This window comes from Manis javanica, chromosome 4 (genome assembly GCF_040802235.1).
Source record: "Manis javanica isolate MJ-LG chromosome 4, MJ_LKY, whole genome shotgun sequence".
NCBI lineage: Eukaryota > Metazoa > Chordata > Mammalia > Pholidota > Manidae > Manis > Manis javanica.
The window spans coordinates 167,433,315-167,456,037 of record NC_133159.1 but is presented as its reverse complement, the minus strand read 5'-3'; the positions used below and the strand labels follow the sequence as shown (position 1 = coordinate 167,456,037).

Here is a 22,723-nt window from a genome sequence, read left to right as displayed (position 1 = left end):
AAGGCATGAGCCAAGAGAAAGCATTAGTGGGTGAATCCGAGGGCAAATCCCACGCAAAGGGGACAGAGTGAGTGCATGAGAGGCAGGGAAGGGCAGGAGGCCAGCAGTGCTCCAGGGCGCTGCCCACCCCCCCTTCCCCATGCCCAGCAAATCTGCCTCCTGGCCAGTGATGCATGCTCCACTTGGCAGCACCACTGGGAGCAGAGTGGTGGGGGCCAGGGGGTGTGCGTGCCCCGGGCAGGCAGGGCCCCATCAGGGAGCGCTTCTGGGAGGAAGGCCAAGTCAGGAAGGAAGCAGCCTGCACACGGTTGAGTAACAGGGATCACCACTGTTTCTTCACTGCTTCCCGTGTGTTCAGCTCCGAACTGTCATAAATGCACCATATCGTTGAATCTTTCCAAGAACTTTAGGATGTAAATATTTTAAACCTGTTAGCCCCATTTACAGGTAGGGGAACTGAGGCTCAAAGAAGTTCAGTCACCCAAGGTCACACCTGTAGGAAGGGGCACATAAAAGATTCCACCATGGATCTCTCTGGCCCCAAAGTTAGAGGACTGGATTTCTACTCTCCTTAAGTCCTGGATGCAGAGCATATTCTAGCCTGGAAAGGAATGCAAGGAACACACTGTCCTCACTTTACAGAAAAGGAAACTGAGGCAGGGAGAGGGTAGGGGAGTGACTTGTCCATGACCAAACAAGTTTATCAGTCAGAAAAAGGATCTCAGCCCTGTACTTCCTACCCCAAAACACTTCTGCTTTCAGCACATCCTTCTGGAGCCTGAGGTGGGGATCAATGCAGGAAGTGAAGACCAAGAGTAAGACAATGGTCCTCGTGGACAGGAGAAAAAGAGATGCAGGAAGATGGGGAATAGAAAGGGGGTCTGTCAAGTGTCCTGGTGGAAGTCATTATGGGACCCCTTGGTCAAAGAGGCAGACAGTGAAAACTCATCTATCTGTTCATTCGCTTGGTCAGTCATTTGTTCATTCAACAAACATGTATTGGAACCTAGTCTGTGCCAGGCCCCACTGAGCGTACAGAAGTAGCCAAACACAGACACTGTCCTCAGGGAACTTACCACACAACTGGAAAGTATATCTGGGACCTTTGCAGGAGGGTGGGGCGTGTGTGCTTCCAGAACTGGGGCCTCAGTCCTCACTGCCCCTGGGACGGATGAAGCAGGTGGCTGACCCACTGCTTTTAGCTCTGCTGTGCAGCCCCAGTAGGGGAGCAGAGGAGTGAAGGAGCAGGGAGAGGGGGCTGGGCACACCCTCAGCCCGGGGGCCAGGGAGACGGTGTAGAGGTGGAGAACACGCAGGCTTGCCCCGCTCTCTGACTGTAGGCAGATTTCCCTTCACACTTTTTCCCACTCTGCACCACAGCAATTTAAGTTAATTAAATACAACAATAAATTATTTCTCATCTGCCTAGAATGATCTTTCACTGCTCACCCACTTTTGGGGAACACACAGGTTCTTTGCCTTGAGGTGAGGACAGGTTGTGGCTGTCAAAGGAAAAGGCTGCTGGGGGAGGACCTGGGGGTGGGCAGGATGGAACGAGGAGGCTGCTCAGTGGGCAGATGCCCTGGGCACTCAAGAGGGCTGAGCAAGGGCACCTGGCATCTCTGTCCTTTGTCCCAAGTCCCGTTTTACCCTGGCTCGTCTTCAGAGCACCTTTGTGTGGATCAGAAAAAGGCCCCCCTGAGGGTCCCAGCTCTGCTGGGCTCAGCCTGCAATTCTACCCCCCAGTGACGCCTCCACTTGGCATCTCTGTGCAGGGCAGAAACTGCACAATTGCACATGGGCCTCCCCTCTCCCTGCATTTTCAGTCTTTAACTACAGCTGTATCCCCTGTAGGCGCAGGCAGGTTCCAGGAGAGTTGATTGTGCATGATTTGTTTCTGTAGACTAGATCATAGTTTTTAAATGCAACAGGGGAACCAGCTTTTTTAAGAATTCTTGATTTATGACCTCTCCTCTTCTTCATATTTAGATTTTCTTCTCTCAGCTATACTTAAAAAAACAGGCTACATCTTGCCAACCTCGTATCTGATAAGGGGTTAATATCCAAAATACATAAGGAACTTATACAACTTGATAGCAAAATAAATAATCCAATTTAAAAGTGGACAAAGACCTAAATAGGCATTTTTTCCAAAGAAGATACTCAGATGGCCTACAGGTACCTGAAAAAGTGCCGGACATCACGAATCATCAGGGAGAGGCAAAGCAAAACCGCAAGGAGGTAACACCCGGGAGATGTTAGATGGCTGTTAATCAAAATGACAAGAGAGAACAAGTGTTGGCCAGGATGTGGAGAAGAGGGAACCCTCGTGTGCTGTTGGTGGGAATGTAAATTGGTGCAGCCACTATAAGCCAGCAATTACACTTCTGGATATTTAGCCAAAGGAAATGAAATAACTCTCTCAAAGAGATATCTACATTCCCCATGTTCATTGTAGCGTTACTTAGGATAGCCAAGCCATGGAAACAACCTGTGCCCATCAGCGGATGAGTGGATAAAGACAAGACTATGTGTGTGTGTGCATACACATATAAAAGAACATTAGCCATAAAAAAGAAGGAAATCCTGCCACTAGTGACATGGATGAATGTTGAGGGCATTATGCTAAGTGAAATACGTCACAAAGACCAATTCTGTGTCATCTCATTGATATGTAGAATCCAAAAAATAATTGAACTCATAGAAAGAGAACTGTCTGGTGGTTGCCAGGGGCAGGAGAGTGGGAAGGGCGAGGGGAGCAGAAGGTACGAGCTTCCAGTTAAAGTTGAGTAAGTTCTGGGGATGTCATGTACAGCACGGTGATACAGTGAATAATACTGTGTTGTATATATGAAAGTTGCTAAGAGTGTAGATCTAAAGGTTCTCACCACAAAAATTAATTGTAACTGTGGGGTGATGGGTGTGTTAACTAACTATATTGTGATCATTTCACAGCATATACGTATATCAAATCATTATGTGTACAACTTAAACTCACTTTGTTTTATGTCAGTTGTATCTCAATAAAGTTGGAAAGAAACCCAGGCTACACCTGAGCACAGTGCAGAGCAAAGCAGGGTCAGAACGCTTAGATACTGGGGTTATGGAGTTGGGGGCACGAGGCTTGGACGCAGACCCCTGGACCAGGAGCAGGCCTGCCTTCCTTGGTCAGCAGGTGGCACTGTTTGCTGGGGTCGGGGACTTGCCTCTGGGGGTCACCAGGGAAGGCTGTGATCTTGGCTGCACTGGGGATTCTCTTTGGGCCCCAAGTCAGAGTCCACTGCAGTCTTTAAGGCCAGGGAAGGCAATAAAACCCTATTCTATCCCCAATGTCCTGAAGTGCCTCTGTGGAGCAGGTACCTCTGGGCCCCCGCATCTCTCTGGGCCTCAGTTTCCCCACCTTCAGGTGATAAAGTTGCCAGGCTATGATAGCCTGCTGCTCAGGAACCCCCTTGGCATACCAGGTTTACTGGATCCATTCCATTCCAGCTCGGTGTCTGAGCCCCTCCACGGGCTGCCTGTCCTCTCCCCAAAGCTCAGGACCCTGCCCTTACCTGGAAGCCCTCTCTCTCCTTCTCACAGTCCACTTCCACTCTGCCATTAAACGCCTCCCCCAGGAAGCAAGGGACTGGGTGAGGTCACTAAATCTGGTGGTTTAAAAAAAACGAAACACCTTTCTTTTAAGCTGAAAAGCCCCTTCCCAAGGAAAAGTTTACAGAAAAGGCAGAACGGCCTGACTGAGGCAAGTGAAGCCCCTAGAGCTGCAGCCCCTCTGTCCACGCCTGGCCGGAACCCCTGCAGGAAGCGTGCTCTAGGTCAGCCCTCTGGGTAACTGAGGAAGACCCTGAGGCCCAGGGGACCAAGTCATGGTAACAACCAGATGGACGCTTGCAGGGGACTTGAACTTTCAGAAAGCATCTCTCTGCCTGCTCTCCCCCAGGAAAACATCCCTGTGGCACAAGTAAGAAAAATCCCATTGCCCAGAGGGCCCAGGGGACTCACCCGAAGCCGCACAGTCAGTGGCAGGGCTGGGCTGTGAGCTCAGCAGCAGGAGGAGGCGACTTGCTGCAGGATCCCTCTCCAATGCTGCAGCTGTGGCTCCGCCGGAGTGCTAGCTTGGCCCCTGACCCCCACAGAAGGTCATCCTGGGGCTCCTGGGGGCTTGCCCAAGCTGAGTGTCAGATGTAGTCGGGGAGGGGAGGGAAGGCAGTTCCCTTCTCCTGGCTCCTCACAACTTTGGGGAGGTGGTGCAGCCCCTTGGGGCCCCGAGGCCACCCCTTTTCTCCCTCAAGTGGCCCTTCAGGGCCCTCCCTCAAAGGTTAATCGCCAACCATCCCATCAAAGGAAACTGCACTTTGTGCCTCAAAGGCTGAACAGAGCTTCAGCAACATAGTTATTTACAGTCTCTAATAAGCATTTTCTGAGTGTGATTAACCTTTACGCCAAAGTCACACTGGGAATTGGAATGGCAGCTTCAATTCCAGCCACGCTCTGCGCAGGCCTGGGGGTGGGGGCTTGGGCAGCATCTGTCAGGCTCCAACCCTCCCACCCAGCTCTGTGGGCGCCAGCACCCTTCTGCCGCCGCTGCCCATCCCTTCTCCCCATGTCTTGTCCTGACCTTGGCCTGGCCAGGCCAGAAAGCGCCATCGTCCATCCTCCACCCATTTGAAAGACAGAATCGGATCACCTGCTGCCCTGACCCTAGTCCCTAAGCCATGCTAAGAATGGTTCTGTGACCTTGTGCACCTCGACTGAAAAACCCTGCCCCATCTGCTTTTCCAGCGCAGTGCCCCTTCACGTCAGGGACCCCCTGGTTCCTTGGACAGTCATTTTATGTGACGCTATCATCGAGCTGTGTCACTCCTCGGCTTTCTCAGATTTAACATGCAAGGTCTGGCTCTTGGGCACGTGGAGAGACCAGAGCTGAGGCACAGATTTATTTAGGCCTTGGGGCTGTTGGGCTGGCAGACAGAAGCGAGGCGTTTCCTAGGAGTGAGCCTAGCACTCTGCCAGCTTCAGAGGTTCAGTGCTATTTTGGATTTGTCCACCAGCTGTTGGAAAATGGTAAACCTCACAAAGTCCTGAGAACCTGGTTCAAAAATGGTTCTGAGAAGACAGCCAGCTCTAGGGCTAATGATGGAGGGGAATGGTCCAAGAAAGTGGCAGTCCTTCAGCCAAAACCTTTTGGTTTGCTTTAAGAGAGGATGGCATGCCCGATTTGGGGGAAGCCCTCTTATGTGTGACCCCTTCACCATTCGTTCCAGCCATATTTTGTCGTGGGAGCTAGACTTGGACGAGAAGGGGAGGGACACAACATTCTGCCCTCAGTGACGGGATTTCACACCCTCCACCTCATGTGTTCGTGGACCCCAGATTAAGAACTCTCAGCTTTAGAAAGAAACAACTTTGCTAAAACTTCTGAGGTCTGTTCCTACTGTGCAATAATGGCCTCTTGATGGAGATGGAAAACTAGTGAACATTGAAGAGGAAATTAACCTGTGATGGCAGAAAATCCACAGAAAAATTCAACTTTTCATGGAAATGTGATTCAAGAATAAGCCAGAAGCCTTTACAAATGCTTCTGCAGAGCAGGAGGTGGCACAGGCCCAGACTCTGTGCAGAACTGACCTGTCCTGAGAGGAGCAGTGGGTTCGGGAATTTGAAGGAGCCTTTTTCTTTGCTTATGTGAAACCAGCCTTTTATTGGTAGAAAATGACCTTGTGAACCATCACATCCGAGGAGACGTGAGGGTCAGGGTTATAGACAGCCACCTAAGGGCAGACTGGGTAGCCCTTTGCTCCGTGGCATTTGGTCTGGTTTCATGGTGAATCCAGATTTGCTCTGCTCCTCTGTGAACCCCAGTGCATTAATATTAAAGGCTAAGATCTCTTGGCCTGTGTATTTGCCATCTAATTAGGACCCTGGGGCCTAAATGCTTGTACTGAGGTGGTTTCGTGCATTCAGAACTAGTCTGAGGTTTCCATTTGCGACATCAGGACTGCCAGCGTCCAACGGTGTGCAGAGGGGACATGGGACATTGATGGGGTGACTGCGTTGCTTTGCTTTGGAGGGCTGGGGAAGATGCGGCCAAGGGGAAAGGCTCGGGACCCCGCTCTTGAGGACTGCAGAGTTGCCCGGGTGAAGGAGTGGGTCAGGGTGAGGAGGGGGCAAAGAACCGCAAGGGTAGAGCTGCACAGACGCCAGCAGGATCCGTGGGCTGGGGAACTGCTGAGTGACGCAACGTAAATAGAACGTGGCTTGCGGTCAAGGGGGATCTGAAAGACCAAAGCAGGAAGAATGAAGCATGAAGCACGGCTTCAGTATTAGAAGGATGATGGTGGAATGTCGGGCAGTGGGGCTGATATTTGCAGATATGGTTTTTCTAGTGTTTTAACTTTGCCTGTGGCTGGGCTGAGTCTGGGAGCCCACTCCTACTGTGTGTGTGTGTGTGTGTGTGTGTGTGTGTGTGTGTGTGTGTGTGCTGAGCAGAGCAGGGCAGGCTTGTCAGTGAGGACATGGCTCTCTGCTTAGCTAGCAAGAGCCGCTGGCTCGCCCGGTGGCTTTCCTACGCTCTCTGCTTCTGCGTTTTCGTTTGGAAAATTAGGGTAAAGATATTTCTCCATCTCTGTGGGGATACTGAAGTTTAATTACTTATTAATAAAGTGTTGGAAGTTCCTTGGGGCCAGAGAGATGAATGGGTTTGTTCTAATAACTCCGGTGTCCCAGGAGCCAGTTAGCTGCCCCCAGTGCCAACCCTCCACCTGTTTCTTATCCTGTGCAAATCAAATCCCAGGGGAAACAACTGCCTCCCCTCCAACCATGACTAAATGAAGATCACCAAGTTCAAATCAGCCCACATGACACACTGCGCCCTATTGTGGACCTCAAACACTATGTAATTCAGTACGTATTCAGCAAATTTGAGTGCAATGAACAAAATCCCCACATGGAGCATGTGCACTACTCACAAAGGACTTCTATGCATACTGGATCACGTAAGACAGGGAGTGGGGTCTAGGATCTGTCTTTACAGGTGAGGAAACTGAGGCACAGGGAGGTCACATAACATGCCCATGGCAGCACAGTGAAACTGATGCTGGGTGCCAGGTCTCTTTTGACTCTAAATCTGTAGGGAGGGTGGTGACCTCAAGGGAGGAGACACAGTGGTGGTAAGGGGGTACTAGTTGAAGAAGGGTAGCCCTCCAGGTGTGGGGCCCATGGCACTCTCCTCCCAAGGAGACTGAAATTCTGGGATCAGAGTGACATGGAACCCCTGGGAGGGTAAGGGGCGAAGGTTCTCCCTGGAATAAGGCAGCCATCTTTCCAGACACATTTATTCCTTCTGTGTCTGGGCTTCAGTTTCCGCATCTGTAAACAGAGGCAACCACACCATCCCCAGGGAGAATTAAGTGCCATTGCAGATGTAAAGGGCTTGGTAAACAGTAAGGCACAGTTTGTGGTCACCAGTAATTAGCTGGGTGGGACTGAAGTCCTGGGCCAGGAAGCGGTTCGTTAAACAGGAGGAAGCAGGCAGCTCACAGGTGCTCAGGGGGCAGGTGGGACGGGGTGTGCGTGTGTGGGCACGCTGTGACACAGTGGGGCTATCCTTGGGATCCCTCAGGGATGGAGGTAGCTTCCTCAGGCAGCACTTGGTGGAGGCCCCCAGCCCTTCAGGAAAAAATTCACCTCTGTCCCAGGAACCTGGTTCCTGCTGTTACCAGCCTCCCTTCCAGGCCCCTCTAAGGGCAAGGCAACTCCATGCAGAGAGGACTTGGGGGAGGAGGGCAAGCAGGCTGGGGGGCAGAAGGTGTTTGGGAAGAGACGTGTAAGGAAGAAAGCAGGAAGCTTGAGGCCAGACTGGCTCACTGCACAGTCTAACGGCATGCCCTCTCTCCCTGTGCCCACAGGCCCTTCTCCTCTTGGGGCTGAACTCCATCTCCGCCTCCCTCCAGGACCAGCACTGTGAGAGCCTGTCCCTGGCCAGCAACATCTCTGGTGAGTACCCCCAGCCCTGTCCTGCAAGATTCCAGGTCACCACAGCCCCCACACCGCCAAGGTCTCCCAGGGTCTGCACACAGAACCATGGCCTCTAGCAGGAATAGCAGAGGGATTTCCTCTCTAGGGCTCCAGGCAATTCATCATATCTCCATGGAACACTGTGTTGAGGAGGATCCTGAAGTCAAGTGTAAGTGTGGTGGGAAAAAGAGCTGCAATTAGGTGACAGCATCTGCCACAGGCACAGGAGGGGCATGTGGCAAGTGGGCCAAGTAGTTATCTTCCCTGCTTTGGGGTGGGCCCCAGGGGAAGTCACCCCAATCCTTGTTCCTGTGAGAATCAACAGAGTAGAGCTCTGGACTGTGACTCGGGCATCAGTAACGAAGAAAGGCTGCTGTTCGTTGCTGCTAAAAGTGCCGGAGCTAATACGGTCGGTCGGGTGCTAACTCTGTGCCAGGCCCTGTGGGAGATGTTTGGGATACAGTAACCAGTTTTTCACAGTGACGTTGTAATTTGGGTGTTGTTACCCTCATTTTATACCCAAGGAAACTGAGGCAGAGCGAAGCACTCGTAAGAAGTGCTGGAGCCGGGGTTCTAGCCCAGGCAGCCCGGTTTCCAGATTGTTCTCTAACACCGTGCTCTACACTTCCTCAGTAGAAAATATGTGTAACTGCAAATATCACTAATACTTGTATAACTTTACCATTTACAAAGTTCTTTTGTATAATTATTTCATGCTCATAAGAATTTAAGAGCCAACATTTGTGCAGATGAGGAAACTGAGACATGGGAGGGTTATAGAGGGGGGTTGGGTCTCTGGCGTCCAAGGCCGTGCTGTTTCTGACTTGAGGTGTGGTGGCTGACCCCCCTCACTCTGGCCCCTTTAACCAGGGTCCTGGGGGTGGTGCTCCCAGCAAAGGTGGGGAGGTTCCCCTGCGCCTGAGGGTCTGCGGGAAGCTCGCTGTCCTTTGGTAATTGGTTTTGCTCTTCGGGTCTCTTCCTGATTCAGTCCAACTCATTAATTGAGCACCCACTGTGCACTGGGAAAACGGAAGGGCCCGAGGTCTGGTCTGAGAGTGAAGTCCGTAAGCATACATACTATGAGGGAGAGCACAAGGCGTGTGCTGGCGAGGAAGCAGGAGGCATTCATTTCTGACCCTGGGCCTGTGAGAAGAGGAAGCTTCCACAGCTCAGAGCGGCTGCCACCTGGCCTGCTGGTCCACCTTTAGGGAGAGCTGGGGATGGTGAGGGGCAGCAGAGCAGTGAGCACTGGACTTAGAGGCTGACTGGGTGCCCGTGCTGACAGTGCTGCTCAGTCTGGTCCTGTTTGCCCTAGGGGCCCCCCACCAGGAGCTATGGGGTGAGCGTGCCCTTGACGCCCTTGATCCTCACTTTACCCAAACTGTAAAATTGGCGGGGTGGGGGCAGAGGATGATACCTGCCTCCAGGACCTGTTATGATTAAACACCCTAGGTTTTATGGCAGTGTCTCTCAAACTGCAATGTGCCGTACCACTGCTGAGTATTCTGTATTATTGTTGCAATATCAGAAGGCTCTTCAAAGTGTTTACCAAATAGCTTGAATGAGGGAAGGGCACTTGCCATGAATCGCTCACTACAGCGGAGGTGGCAGGGAGGTTAGGTCAGGATGGCATAAATCCAGGGAGGCTTCATGAAGGAGGAAGTTTCAAGGTGAGTCTCTGAGAAGAGCCAATACGCTGAGCCAAGGATAGAGTTGACCAAGGATTAGCAGGTGAGTTTGGTGGAAGGACAGGGCAGGGGTGAGAAGGGAAGAGCAGCAAGCCTGGAGAGGTACTGGAGCCCAGAGCATCTGGCTGCAAAGCAGGCTAAGCTGGGCCATTGGGGAACAACAGGAAAGCTCTTGGGCCAGGCTCTTGAGTTCCAGTGGGTGGAGCTGGGAAGGAAGAGAGCTGCTCAGAGGCTGAGCCTGAGATGAAAGGCCCAGCCTGCTGCCCCACCACCCCCCATGTGCCCTGGGGCCAGGCCAGTCTCCATGAACTTGCCTGCTGGGCTCTGGAGCCGTGACACCTCTGAGTCCAAGCAGGTGTCACCTGTCCTTGGAGGCAGCAGGCCATGACGAATGTTGTTGGGTCCCCGATGTTTGTACTCTGTGCTCCTACCCCCAGCCCAGCCCAGCTTGGCTGGCTTGATGGCCCACAATCCATCACCTTCCACAACAGCCTGATAACAGGCCATTTGTCTTCCAACACTGAGACCTACCCCGAGCGATGGGCACTGGTAGAGACAGATGGTGAGGGTGGGATGGAGGGACTGGGACAGATGGATGGGCGTCTGGCTGGGGCAGCTAACACTGAGCTGGGGCCTTTGGGGGGGCCTCTCATATGCCGGGAGCAGGGAAGGGTGGGTCCCCAGGGCCAAGTCTCCATCCACAGACTTGGCAACTCATAAAATCATGGCATGAATATGACAATGCCAGAAAGTAATAGAATTATTGACTAATGACATCAGAGGCAAATGGAATTAAAATATCGACAGGGACCCAGGGTCATCAGTCCCCATCCCTTATATTAAGGTCATGAATGATAACAACAATTAATGATAGCTAATATTTATTTAGTACTTACTATGTATTAGACACCATTCTAAGTGCTTTAATCTCATTTAGTCATCACAACATTGTCAAAGTATTGTTATCCTCATTTTATGGAAAAGGAACCTAAGTCTCCGAGAGGTTAAGTAACTTGCTCAAGCATACACAGTTACTAAGCAGTGGCCCCAAGGTGAACTAGATAGGCCTAATTCTGGACTTTTCCACCACTAAGTATGTGGTTGCCTAGACAGCCAAGATGCCCAAGGCCCCTGGCTGGCACGCTGGCCTTTATTCAGGAAGGAGGGAGAACTTCGTCTCCTGACCCCTTTCATTTGGCTTCTCATCTTTGTTCCCGCAGCCTCTCCCTCCCTTACTTCCTGTCTTGCACACAGACTTTCATTCCCTCCAGGATTTTCTGGGCTCTCAATGTAAAGGTCATGTCTGCTGCAGTGTTCTCCCTCACCCCTCCATGCTGCCTTCTGTGAGCTGTGCGGGCAGGAGGGCTGGAGGAAGAGAGGCTAGGTGACAGTCCTGGGGACGCAGAGAAGCTGGGGTGCATGGATGGGTGCAACCAAACGCCATGGGCAGGTGTCAAAGCCAGTATGCAAAACCCACTTTTGCCTCTTCATGTGACTTTGGATAAACAATTTGACTGCTCGGGCCTCAGTTTCCTTATCTGTAAAATGTGGGAAGAATTAGCACCCAACGGGTGGTGTGAGACCCCGTACTAGATGCTACAGAACCCTAATCCGTCCCACAGACCAGGGTAAAGAGTGCTACCCTGCCCACGCTCCACTGCCCCGCATCCCAGCCCGCTGTGGGCGGGGCAGGGCTCTGAGCATTGGCTGGCACGTGGCCCTAGAGGTCATGAGGGCCATCTGCTCAGCAGTGGGTCCCTGCCTTGGCTCTGGTCCTGGCTGTAGCAGTTCCCAGTCCAGGTGCCCTTTGTCCTTGGCAGAAGGGGCTCTGGGATCTGTCCAGGGCAGGAGAGAGGAAGAAGGGGGGCAGTGGTACACCAGCTGAGGGCATGCGAGGCATATTCCAGGTGTGCCACACAGGGTGTTCTTCATTCAGTTGACGTTCACCATTCAGTCTTCCTGGTGCCTAGCTCAGGAGATACTAGGAATGAATGAGTGAGTGAGTGAATAAATGAACAGTCTACTGAGGGAGTTACGATGGGGTCATTAAATCAGATGTATGTAAAGCACCTGACATGTGCCTGGCACACAGTCAGCTCTCCATAAATGCTGCTCCCTTCCTGACACCTCCTTGACTGTCCCCTCTCCCTTTAACGGCATGAAATGAGAACTAGAAAGAGCACTCAATTTAGAGTCACAAATACCTGGCCGGAGTCTTGGTTCTTATAGTCACTCATGACCTTGGGCAAGTCACTTAACGTCCCAAGACCTCAGTTTCCTCATCTGTAAAAGGGGAATAATGACTTTACAGGGTGGATGAGGATCAATGAAATACATGAAGAAAGGCCTTGAAAACCTAGAGTATAGTCTGTATATTATCCCTCCCTCCCTCCCCAGGATCACACGCCTCTGGCATCCCCCGGGGTCTGGACTTGGCACTGTAGGCATGACCCATGACAGACTGAACTTGCAACCTGCTTCCCTCACTACCCTATCCCCCCTCACTGCTCTGATGCCATTCACAGAGGCTCTACTGTGGCACAGTGCCGGGGCTTGGCCCACCCCAGCCACCTGGCCTGCCATCTTCTGGTGCCCATTAGCCCCAATCTAGATTCTCTTTCAATTAAAGCACTTGGCCTCGAGGCTTCTGTCCCCTTGAGCTCTGATTTGCATGAGCACCCTAAGAATGCTTTGATTAGAAAGAAAACCAGCCTTTGGTATGGGCGCTGCTCGATACAGCCCTGCGTCCAGCAGGAAAAGGGTGTCAGTCCAACCCTGAGAGACCAGGGGACAGGCTAATCTGGGGAGGAGTTGGCAGCGGGCTTGGCAAGCGCTGTTGTCCAGCTCTGAAGAGGCAGCGCCCCTTGGGTTCATGGCTCTCCCTGACTGACCTGTGCATTCTCGTGCCAGTCCTAAGAATTAACCTCCCCCTGTCGTGATGGGCACACTAGGTCTTGACAGGACTGGTGTGCCAGCCTCCTGCAGCATAAGAGCATCCAAAGGCAGAGAGAAAAGGGACGACCAGAGGGTGCCAGGACTGTCCTCAGCCCGGCCCCTGCCCGCTGGCGGCCAGAGCCTCCCTGCCCTCCGGAAGGGCCACTGGGCTCTGAACTCTCCTCCAACCCCCCGTCCACACACACACACTCACACTCCACTCCAAAAAGCTCTTTAATTAAGGACAAATATTTGGAAGGGACTTTGATATTCTCTTTCTGGTTCAGCTGTTTACATCCTTTCTTGAGTCACAGGCCCCTTTGGGAATCTAATGAAAGCCATGTTCACTCTCCCAAATTAGAAGGCATGTATAGACCAAGTCTTTCATTTAATCTCAGTCTCTATGAACTCTTAAAGCTTCCAGTAGACTGCGATTAAGAATTTCTGATCAGATCCAACCTCTTCATTTTATTATAGATAAAAACACTACGGTGCAGAGAGAGCAAGAAACTGGCCTACAGTCACACAGCAAATTAGTTGTAGTGCCCAGTCTGAAGCTAGGGTTCCAGACTACTGGTTCAGTTCTCGCCCGCTCCCCCAGATGGTGTCTCCCTCCCTTTTCTCCCCATGCTCCACTTCTCCATCAGTCCTCTCCCAGGGTCCAGCACAGACCAAATTATAAACAGTGTATGTTTAGTGAATCTGGTTATCAGGCTAGCTGGAAGCTGGACCAACTTCATTTATCTGGTTGCTCACTGCAGGACCAGAGCAGATGTGGTTTGGTTCCAGGGATGTGTGAGGGGGCTGGGTCTGAGGTTAGCTGAGTCTGTTCCAGGCTGTTCGAAGCTGTGAAGTCTCAGAGGGCCAGTCTACACCAAGTGAGGGGCCAAAAGAAGTGCCCTCAGGCTATAAAGCAGAGGATCTGAAGCATGTCCAGCCTTTCTCTAAATGCCAACCAGGACCTCCGCTTTTACCCGCCCCCCCCCCCAGTCATCTCTGCTCCTCCTGTGCTCTGGAACTCATGCTGACTCCCTATTGCCTTAGCAGCAAGTTCAGATTTCTTCCCCTGGTGTCTTCTCTGCGTAGGACAAGCTCATCTCTGCCGTGTTACTCCTCCTGTCCTATAACCCATTGGTGTGTGAGTGTGGCCCAGTGGGGGGGTGGGGAGGGCACTAGAGTGGGGATATTGCTCTGCCTTACTAGCCATCTCTGCTTCCAGGACTGCAGTGCAATGCATCCGTGGACCTCATTGGCACCTGCTGGCCCCAGAGCCCTGCAGGGCAGCTGGTGGTTCGACCCTGCCCTGCCTATTTCTATGGTGTCCGCTACAACACTACAAGTAAGGGGGTTTACAAAGGGCAAACCATCCATTGGGAGGTGGGACAAGGTGGGGAGAGCTTGGGACTTGCTGGAAATGGGGAAGTAATAATGATAATGGCAGTAATAACACTAATAATACCTCTTGTGGGTATGGGTACAAACCCCCTTTTCCCAAAGTCCAGCTCTATGTTCCACTGGGCACTCCATGCTCATGGCTGCTGATACTCAACAATACCCTTGGAAGACACTATGTATGTAGCTTTGTGGTGCTCATTATATAATTAAGGCACCCAAGGCTCAGAGGGATCTTGTCCAAGGTCACCAGCTTGTAAGAGGCAAAGCTAGAACTGCATCCACGCTGTCTGACACTTCCTGTAGTTGACAAACTGGATAGGTCAGCACAAGCCTACCACACAGCCTGTGAATTAGGACAGGAATCAACAGAATAGCCCCAACTTTGTGGATGAGAACCCCAAGCTCAGAGAGGTTAGGACATGTTTCCAGAGGCCTCCAGCCAGGAGGCAGAGACTCAGAGTTTTAGATCCATAGGCAGGGGGCTTAGCTTTGCATGGAGGCCCACAGGTGGGGAGGGAGGTGCGGGAGGACTGACCCAGGGTCTGTTCGGATACCTGATCCCCATGTAAACTCTCCCCTCCCCTGAGGCCCTGGGCCCCTGCTCCCAGGCTTTGCAGCTCCCTGCTACACCACCTGCCACCCTTGGAATTAATTTGCTCTCTCCTGTCAAAGACTCACAGTCCCTGATTATCAGAACAACAGCTGCAGGCCTGGGGCCCTGGCCTATCTAAAGGAAGGTTGGGGGTCCCTGGGTGGGCCCCTGGGGTCTGGTGGGACTGAGCTCAAGCTCCAGGAGGGTACTGAGGGCGACCATAGACAGCAGGTGGTTCACTCAAAGACTCGCTGGGTGACCTCTAGCACACTTTCCTCCTCCTGTGGCCCTTTGGCCCAAGGTCTGAGGATGGAGAGGGCTGGATGGCATGGCTTCTGAGACTTTGTTCAGTCCAGAACTCCCAAGTTCCTTCTCCTGCCCCTCCCTCTTTACAAGCTGGGTGAGTGGGTTAGGGGTTGGGAGCTGCAGCCAAGGAGGGGTGGGAAGGCCCTAAGGAGGCATTGAGACAGGGCAGGAGGCTGAAACAGCCAGACCACACAGCTTCCTGCGTCACCAGCCACATTCTGGACCCTGAGATGAGATGAGAGGCTCGGAGTGTGTGGGGAGGGGATGCAGGCAGGAAGCAGAGGACCTGAGAGGAGGGTGCAGTCTGCCAGCCTCTGAGTTAGGAGGGCCCATTTTACAGGTAGAATGGAGGCAGAGAGGCTGATAACTACCCAAGGTCAGGAAGCTCACAGTGCTGTGATCCCAGTCCCCCGGGGTTCCAGGAAGGAGACAGCATTAGTTAGGGCTGGCACGTGGAGGCAGAGTGGGCTAGGGGAGCAGGCCCTCTCTTAGGACAGCACTGGGTCCTCCAAAGCAATTCTCATGTCTGACCTTCCCTCCATCCCAGTGCCACAGCCCCCATCCAAGGTACCCAATCTCTACTCCCAGTTTCTCATCTCACCCCATCACTGCCCTGCTTGGAGTCAGACCTTCGTGGTTGCTCATTGCCTCCATGGTCAAGTCCACGCTCCTGAGGGGGGCTGCCAGGCTCTCGGTGGCTACAGCCCCGCCTGCTCTGCAGCCACCCACTATGAGCTCCCTCCACTCACCCCCAAGGGTGACTTGACATGCTCCAAATAAACATTTTAGTGCCTGGGCTCGTGCTACTCGATTTGCCAGCCCTGCCTTAAATGGAAGCCAGGAGTCCTGGGTTCTAGCTCCGGCTCCTTCTGTAATTGGTTAAGGAACTGCCCAGGGCCTCAGTTCCTCCCCCTGCAGGAAGGGTGGGAGCTTTGGGACACGTGCTCTCTCAGCTCCCAGGAGAGGAGCAGGGGGTGAGGGTCCCTTGGCATGGGATCTGGGCTGGAAGATGCCCCCTTTGCAGGTACCCCCAGTGCCAGAATGTTGAGGAACACGCCCGTGGAATCAGTAGCGACTGGGAACGCAGAGTCGCACCTAATCATTAGGCACTAATTAATCCATTTACTGATGAGGCGCCGCCAGGACTTCTAGGCCTCCCCCCGCATGCCCTCCCTCCTCTGCATCTGATCTTCAGAGGGATGGGAAACACTGCCAAAAATATCCGTTTTCCCATGATTCTCTGGGAGGACTGCTCAGCTCAGCAATTAAAGGCAAGGAGGTTGCATCCTCCCAGGCAATGACTCGCTGCTTTTTGGGACTATTCTCTTTCGGGATCACCTCTTCCCTTCCCCTAAATCTGCTCCCTCTGGACGACTGGCCTGGGAGGGACTCCGGGCTCCTGGCCTACATGTGGGTGCCGCCTCTAATCCCCACCAGTACCCACTTGGATGGGGCTAAGTGACATGCTCTGAATCTTACATAAGGTTATAGAAATACAGCTCCAAGACAATAATAATAAAAGTAACAGCTCACACCACATGCCAGGTGGAGCTCCACGCACTCTGCACATGCTAACTAAAAATGCTCACTCAACCACAGTTAAGATCATTGCCACCCTGCAGATAAGAAAACTGAGAGGTTGTGTGAATTGTTCAAGTTCACACAGTTAGTAAGGAGCAGTGCCAGGATTTGAACCCAGACTGTCTGCTCTTGATACTACTTTGCACTGCTTCTCTTAGAGCAAGATCGATCCCTGCTCTGTCCCAGCCCTCATGCCCCTTCCAACCAGACCTCCGCCCCCAAGCCCTGTTCTTGGCAGACATTCTGAAGCAGTCCTGGGTCCCAGGCATTTCCAGGCTGTGGCTGACACACTGATTCCCCCAGTTCCACGCCACCCACTAGACCTTGCTGAAAACCCAGTCACTCAGCCCGCCAGCCCTCTGGCAGCTTATCCTTGTTTAGCAGTTAGGAGAGAATGGGCAGCTGCTTCACCAACTCCACTCAAGGGCCCAACTCTGCTGAGATTCAGGTCCACTGGCAGGGAAGCTGAGTAGAGCTTTAAAATCCATGTAGCCTCACTTCCCCACTAACACAGTGAGGTGAGCAACTTTTCAGCAGACGGGCCAGGGAGCAGGGTTAGAGAGGGGCCCCCTGTCAGGGGTGGGGATGGCAGTGTCTCCCTCAACTGCCCACCCCATCTTCTCCTTGTCCTGATGCTGCCAGCAGAGAGGCAGGTCCCAGGCTGGTTGGCCCCTTGGGGATCATGAGGGCAGGGGCCCGAGAGGCTGGCCCTTGAGCCCAGGCCTAGTGTCCCCATTCCATGTCCCATGTGCTGCCCTGCCCCTGCCAGGCTCCAGGCTCAGGCATGTCAGGATTCTCCAACCCTCCTTGAGGCCTGCTGGGTGGGGCTGTGACAGGAGGGTCAATGGGAGCCACGGAGAGGCGCATAGCAGGGGAGGGGAGGGGCTGCAAGGAAGGAGGCTCACAGCTCAATTTTCCCTCTAGCCAACCTTCTGGAGTCAGGGCCAGAGGTGATTAAAGGAAACATGTTTAGAACCACTGATGTCTGGCAGGGGTGCTGCATGGGGCAGGGCAACCCCCACCAGCAAAGCAGAAAAAATTCAAGATTTGGATCCCCTTCAGTCCCTTCCCTACTGGGTTTCAGGACCCTGGTGCCCCTGGCGGGCCGGCAGGAAAGAGGGTGACAGGCAGCCTTTGTGCAGCTGCAGCCATCCCAGAGCCAGAGGTCAGGCCTCAGTTCAGACCACAGGGCCCCTCCCCATCTCCACAGAAGGTGACAGGTTCTGGCTGCCCCGACCCCCACCTCTCCCTGGGCCACTCTCCTGTCTTTGTTCCCAAGTGCCATGAGCAAGGCTGGGAGCGAGTCATAGCAGGTCCTAATAATGCAATACTTGCTACATGAGGCTCCCAGCCCCCTGCCCCTGTGGCATCCCCCAGCGCACTCCCGCCACCTGTCATCTTCTATCCCAAGAGACCTCCACTGTGGACGTTCCCACCACATGACCCTGCAGTATAAGGCCTGCTGTGGAGAAATGCCAGCATGGGCCCATCCCCTCCCCCTGCCCTGGGAGCCCCACATGTGAAACTACTACGTGGGGAACCTGCATGGGACGGCTCACCATGGTCAGTCACCAGTGGGACCCTGTCACTTTCATGTGCCATGTGAGCTGGCACCACATGCCCTTCCACTGTGTCGTGCCAGGACTCCTGAGTGGGAACCGACTCGTCAGCTCTCACCTTTCTTCTTTGCTGCCATGTGAGACCCTGAAATGGGAGATTTCTCAGAAGGCCCCCAACAAGTAACCTGTCACCACATAAGGGCTTACAAGGAAAGAGCCCAGTGGGCCACTCAAGCCTGCTCATGGGCCAGGTGGGTGGGGTCACTGCTGTACCCCTACGGGTGTCAGTGGGCAAAAGAGACAGGAAGATGGGGGTAGTAGGTCGTAGTCAGATCCCTCTCCCCAGCTTTAGTCCAGAGCCCCCAGCAGGAAGGCCCTGTGCTGGCCCAGATGGAGGGATGTATGGACAGACAAATGGATAGACAGATGCCCTGGTTGCTCTTCAGAAGAGGAGCCCATGGGTCACTCGGACTCTCTCTCCTTTTCCTAGACAATGGCTACCGGGAGTGCCTGGCCAACGGCAGCTGGGCCGCCCGCGTCAACTACTCGGAATGTCAGGAGATCCTTGGCGGGGAGGTGAGGCTGGCCAAGGACGCTGCTGTGTCGCTGGGAGGGTCAGCGGCCCCACGGGGGCTTGTGCGTGCCCTGCGCTAGTCAGGGTGGGCGAGCCAGAGGCTGAGGTCAAGGCCCTGCCTCAGGGACTCCAGCTGGGAGCCAGTCTGTCCCGGGCTCCCCCCGTCCTTCCCTTCCCCCTGCGCTCCTGGGGTGGGTTCTCATCCACGTCTACCCTGCCCACCCGAGCGACCCATCCAGGTCCAACCTGTATCAGAATCAGGCATGGAGGCGGGGTAACAGTGCAGTTCAGAAAGGCCTTTGGACAGCCTTTTAAATATTTAAATGTTTTTGTGAAGATAATGCTTACACATAATACAAAATTCAAGAGGTACCCATGGGAATGCAGAGAAAAGTCACCCTCCGCCCCTATCCAGCCACTGGGTTCCCTCCCCAGAGGCAACCATTTTGCCAGTTTCTTAAGTGTTCTTCCAGAGACGCTCTCTGCACATGGGGGTAATTATGTACATATATTCTTTTCGTGTTTACCCAAATGTATACTATACACACCGTTCAACACCTTGCTCTTTTCATGTAATCATCCATCTTGGAGGTTGTCCCGTATCAGTACACAGGGAGAGTCTTCATTCTTTTTTACATGTTCCTAATACCACATGGTACAGGTCCACCTTAATTTATTTGACCAACCTTTATTCTCAGTGTTTGGTTATTAGAAACAGGGCCACAGTGAATGATCTTAAGGGTGCCATTCGGCAGACGCACAGACATATCTGTCCTCTGCTCCCCTTCCCCCTCTCCCCACCATCTGCACCCACCCCTTCAGGGGGTGCTGAGGAAGGTGGGGGGTCATGGAGCTGGAGAACCGTGAGCAGAAAGCAAAAGGCAGAAGGGAGGATGCCTGTGCTGTCGGAGGGCCCAGGAGTCGGGCGTGAAGAGGAGCTGGTCTCGGCAGTCCCAGGAGCTCTAGCACCTGAAAGATCTAAATTGGAAGGGACCTTGGAGACCCTCCGTCCAGTCTTGATCTGCCTGGTAATGAGTATCACCTGAAGCATTTGTTCAAATACAGGCCCCAGGGCTATACCCAACACCCATTAAATCAAACTCTCCTAAGGAGAACCTGGAAATCTGTACTTTTAACAAGTGCCCCAGGGAGGCCCTCATGGGGAAAAAGTAAGAAATTCTGATCTACTGCAACCCATTCGCCTTACAATGGGGAGATGGAGGCCTAGCAGGGGCAGTGACTCATGCGAGGTTGTGGCGTGGCCAGAGCTGAGTTAGAGCCTGGAACCTGGGGCTTCAGCATCCAGGCTCCCCCTTGCCCGCCGCCAGGTGCTTGGCCTGAAATGAGGCTGAAGTGGGAAAACAGCTTCCCCACCTCGCACCCTACACGGCCCTGGGTGCCTTTGTGAGTCCATCCGCCAGGCTACATGTCATGAGACACTGGGCTTTGCTGTCTTTTTCTGGAAGTTGCCAAGACAGGGAAGAGCTTAGCCTAAAATAAGGACAGGCTCCCTTGTGGTGCTGCTTTGGCAGGGTGAGAGGGTTGCTTGGGGTGCAGGGTGAGGGGCTTCCGAGCATCTCAGATCACACAGGGCAGACCTTGTGGCCCACCCCAGGCTGTGGTGCCATGGCCCAGCTCCCAGGGGCCTGATCTGAGCAAAGACAGCCCCCGGGTTGCTAAGGGCCCACACAGTTAGCCAACCTGGGAAGTCCTAGGGTTAGGGATGAGAGCATCCCCTGAACTGGGGGAGGGAAGTGGGGTTCCAGGTCAGGAAACATAGTTGAGCCTGAAGAGATGGGCTTGGGTGTAGGTAGCTGGGCAAGGAGACCCCTCGGTGGGGTGGGGAGCTCCTACCCTGGCACGTAGTAGAGGAGGTGGGAGGACGGGAACGGGGCTCATGCTCAGAAGCGCATGTCAGTGCTGTCAGCCGCTTTAAGACCGCGGTTCGTGCCCAGAGAGAGAATGGTAGGGGGAGGCGTGTCTAAGGCAAGAAGTCTCAGCCCCTGACTGCACCCCACCCTGCTCTGATCATCCTGCTGTGTCTGCAGAGCCCGGGGCAGATGGTCCATCTCCAGCTGGAGGTCAAGTCACCAACCTCCCGCCTTAGGATGGACAACCTTTCCCCGACCCCAGAGGAGCAGGCGTCTGTCCTCCTCTCGGACATCAGCAAGTTGGGAGATGCCACAGCTTCTCCCAGCCTCCCCCCCTCACTGGAGCCTCTTGAGCGTCAGGGGAAGGTCATGCTTCAGACAAATCTCCCCTGCTCTAATTTAAGCCCCTTCCTTCTAGGTGGCTGATGGGGGCCACTCAGCAGCCCTCCCTTCCCTCCAACTCCCTTTAGAGGCTCAAACGCAGAGGTCAGCGCCTTCAGCCTCCCCTTCTCCCCACCCTGCAGCTCCCACCCCTTCCACCAGGGCAGGGGTCTCCCTCTCTCTGCAGCGGGGTTAGGGCAAGGAGGGTTCTGGAGCACGGGCTTCCCATCACTCTCTCTTTGGCACTGCAGCAGGAACAACACCAGCTTTGGAGGTGTTTGGGGTTAGGGTTCTGGCTCCTACACATGCGCCCAGTGATCCCGGGCAGGTAACTTAGCCTCACTGCACTCCAGGTTCCTTGTCCCTAAAAGGGCTGAGAGTAGGTCCGTCTCTGTCTGCTGGTAGAGGGAGAGGGGCGTCTGCCTGTGCCCACCTATGGAGAGTGCTCCATCCCCCTGCCGCTCCTCTCCCTTTCATCTCACCTGAGGTCAGGGTAGGGTGTAGTGTACACCTAGGGGCGGGTGGTCATTGAGGAGAGATCATGGGTCACAGGGGCACCCCCCTTTTCTGGCTGCTGACTCAGTGGGGGTACCACACATCCATACTCAGTGCAATGCGGTACCCCCACCCTGGCCCGCGCCTGCCTGGCTTTACACCATCCTTTTCCCTGGCAGTCCCTGCTTGGCCCAGTTGCCTAGCATTCTGGTAATCAATTAATTTAATTAGTGAAAATGCCATCCTCCAGCGTCACCAGATCCCCTCCCCACTCCCAAGATTCTCTGTCCCCTCCTGGAGCCCCTGCAAAAAGGAAGAGCCAAGTCTCCAGTTAATCCAGCACCCCAGTTTCCCAGCTCTAGGATTGGGCTAGGCCCTAATTAAGCGCCAATGCCCAGGGGGGATTGCAGATAATGGATTCACAGACCACTGCTGCCTGTGAAATGAGACTTGTGAGGGTGCCCAGAGGCCAGGCTGCGGAGACCTGCCCACAGCCTTCACTACCAGCTGGGGAGGCTTGGCTGGTGTGTGGCCCAGCCCCTGGGATGGCACTGAGCCCCAGCACCAGCACATCCTGGAGGGCACACTTCTGTGGACAGGAAAGGGACTCCATGGGTCTAGGCTTGTGGGCTGGGGTTCACTGCTCACAGGGGTGTAGTTGGGGAGGGCTTCTGACATGCTTAGGAATCATCTGGGCTTCTTGCTAAAATGAAGATTCCCACTCGGTGGGTCTCATTCTGAAGATGCCTGCATCTGAGCTGGTGCTGCAGAAAGGTTCTGATCTGGTGCTGCTGGCGCTGGTGTGGGGCCACACGTGGAAGACAAGTGGCTGACGTGCCTGCAGGTGGGGTGGGCAGGAGCTGCAGCCATCCCGGTGGAGAAGACCTCGGGTGGGGAACCGAGACCAGGGCTGGGGAATGGGCAGGGCAATGGGCACAGGCGGGCAGAGCTCACTGCACCATCCCCAAGAGGCTTGGAGACAGGCCTGGCACTGCCCCCATTTGGGACAAGGTCCTTCTTGCAGAGAGGTTGGTCAGAATCGGCTGGGCACTGATTACTTACTGGATTCTAGTCATTGAGGGTGCAGCGGAGTGGCCCCTGCCCAGTGCCACACTGTGCCACTTACCTCAGGGTACCTGCCAGCCTGAGGTCTCCAGACTGGACAGGGACAGGTGATCAGGTTCTCAGGGACTGGCTGCGTCCATTTGTCCTTTGGGCACCCGGCTGCTTCCGCAGTTAATGGGGGCTTTCTCTCCGGCGGTCTCGGACTGCATCTCAGGGCATCATCAGGATCTCCTGGAGCATCTCTGGGCATCTAAGAGGATGTCAGC

General features: G+C 53.9%; 1 protein-coding gene across 1 annotated transcript in view; it reads left to right on the top strand.

The window, feature by feature from the left end:
- The window catches only part of CRHR1 (corticotropin releasing hormone receptor 1), a 41,443-nt gene that overhangs the window by 10,686 nt on the left and 8,034 nt on the right, over window positions 1–22,723 (top strand). The window contains exons 2-4 of the mRNA XM_036997619.2: window positions 7,908–7,995; window positions 13,858–13,977; window positions 18,562–18,647. Of these exons, the coding sequence (XP_036853514.1) occupies window positions 7,908–7,995; window positions 13,858–13,977; window positions 18,562–18,647 (294 nt within the window). The remainder of the gene's footprint in view (window positions 1–7,907; window positions 7,996–13,857; window positions 13,978–18,561; window positions 18,648–22,723) is intronic.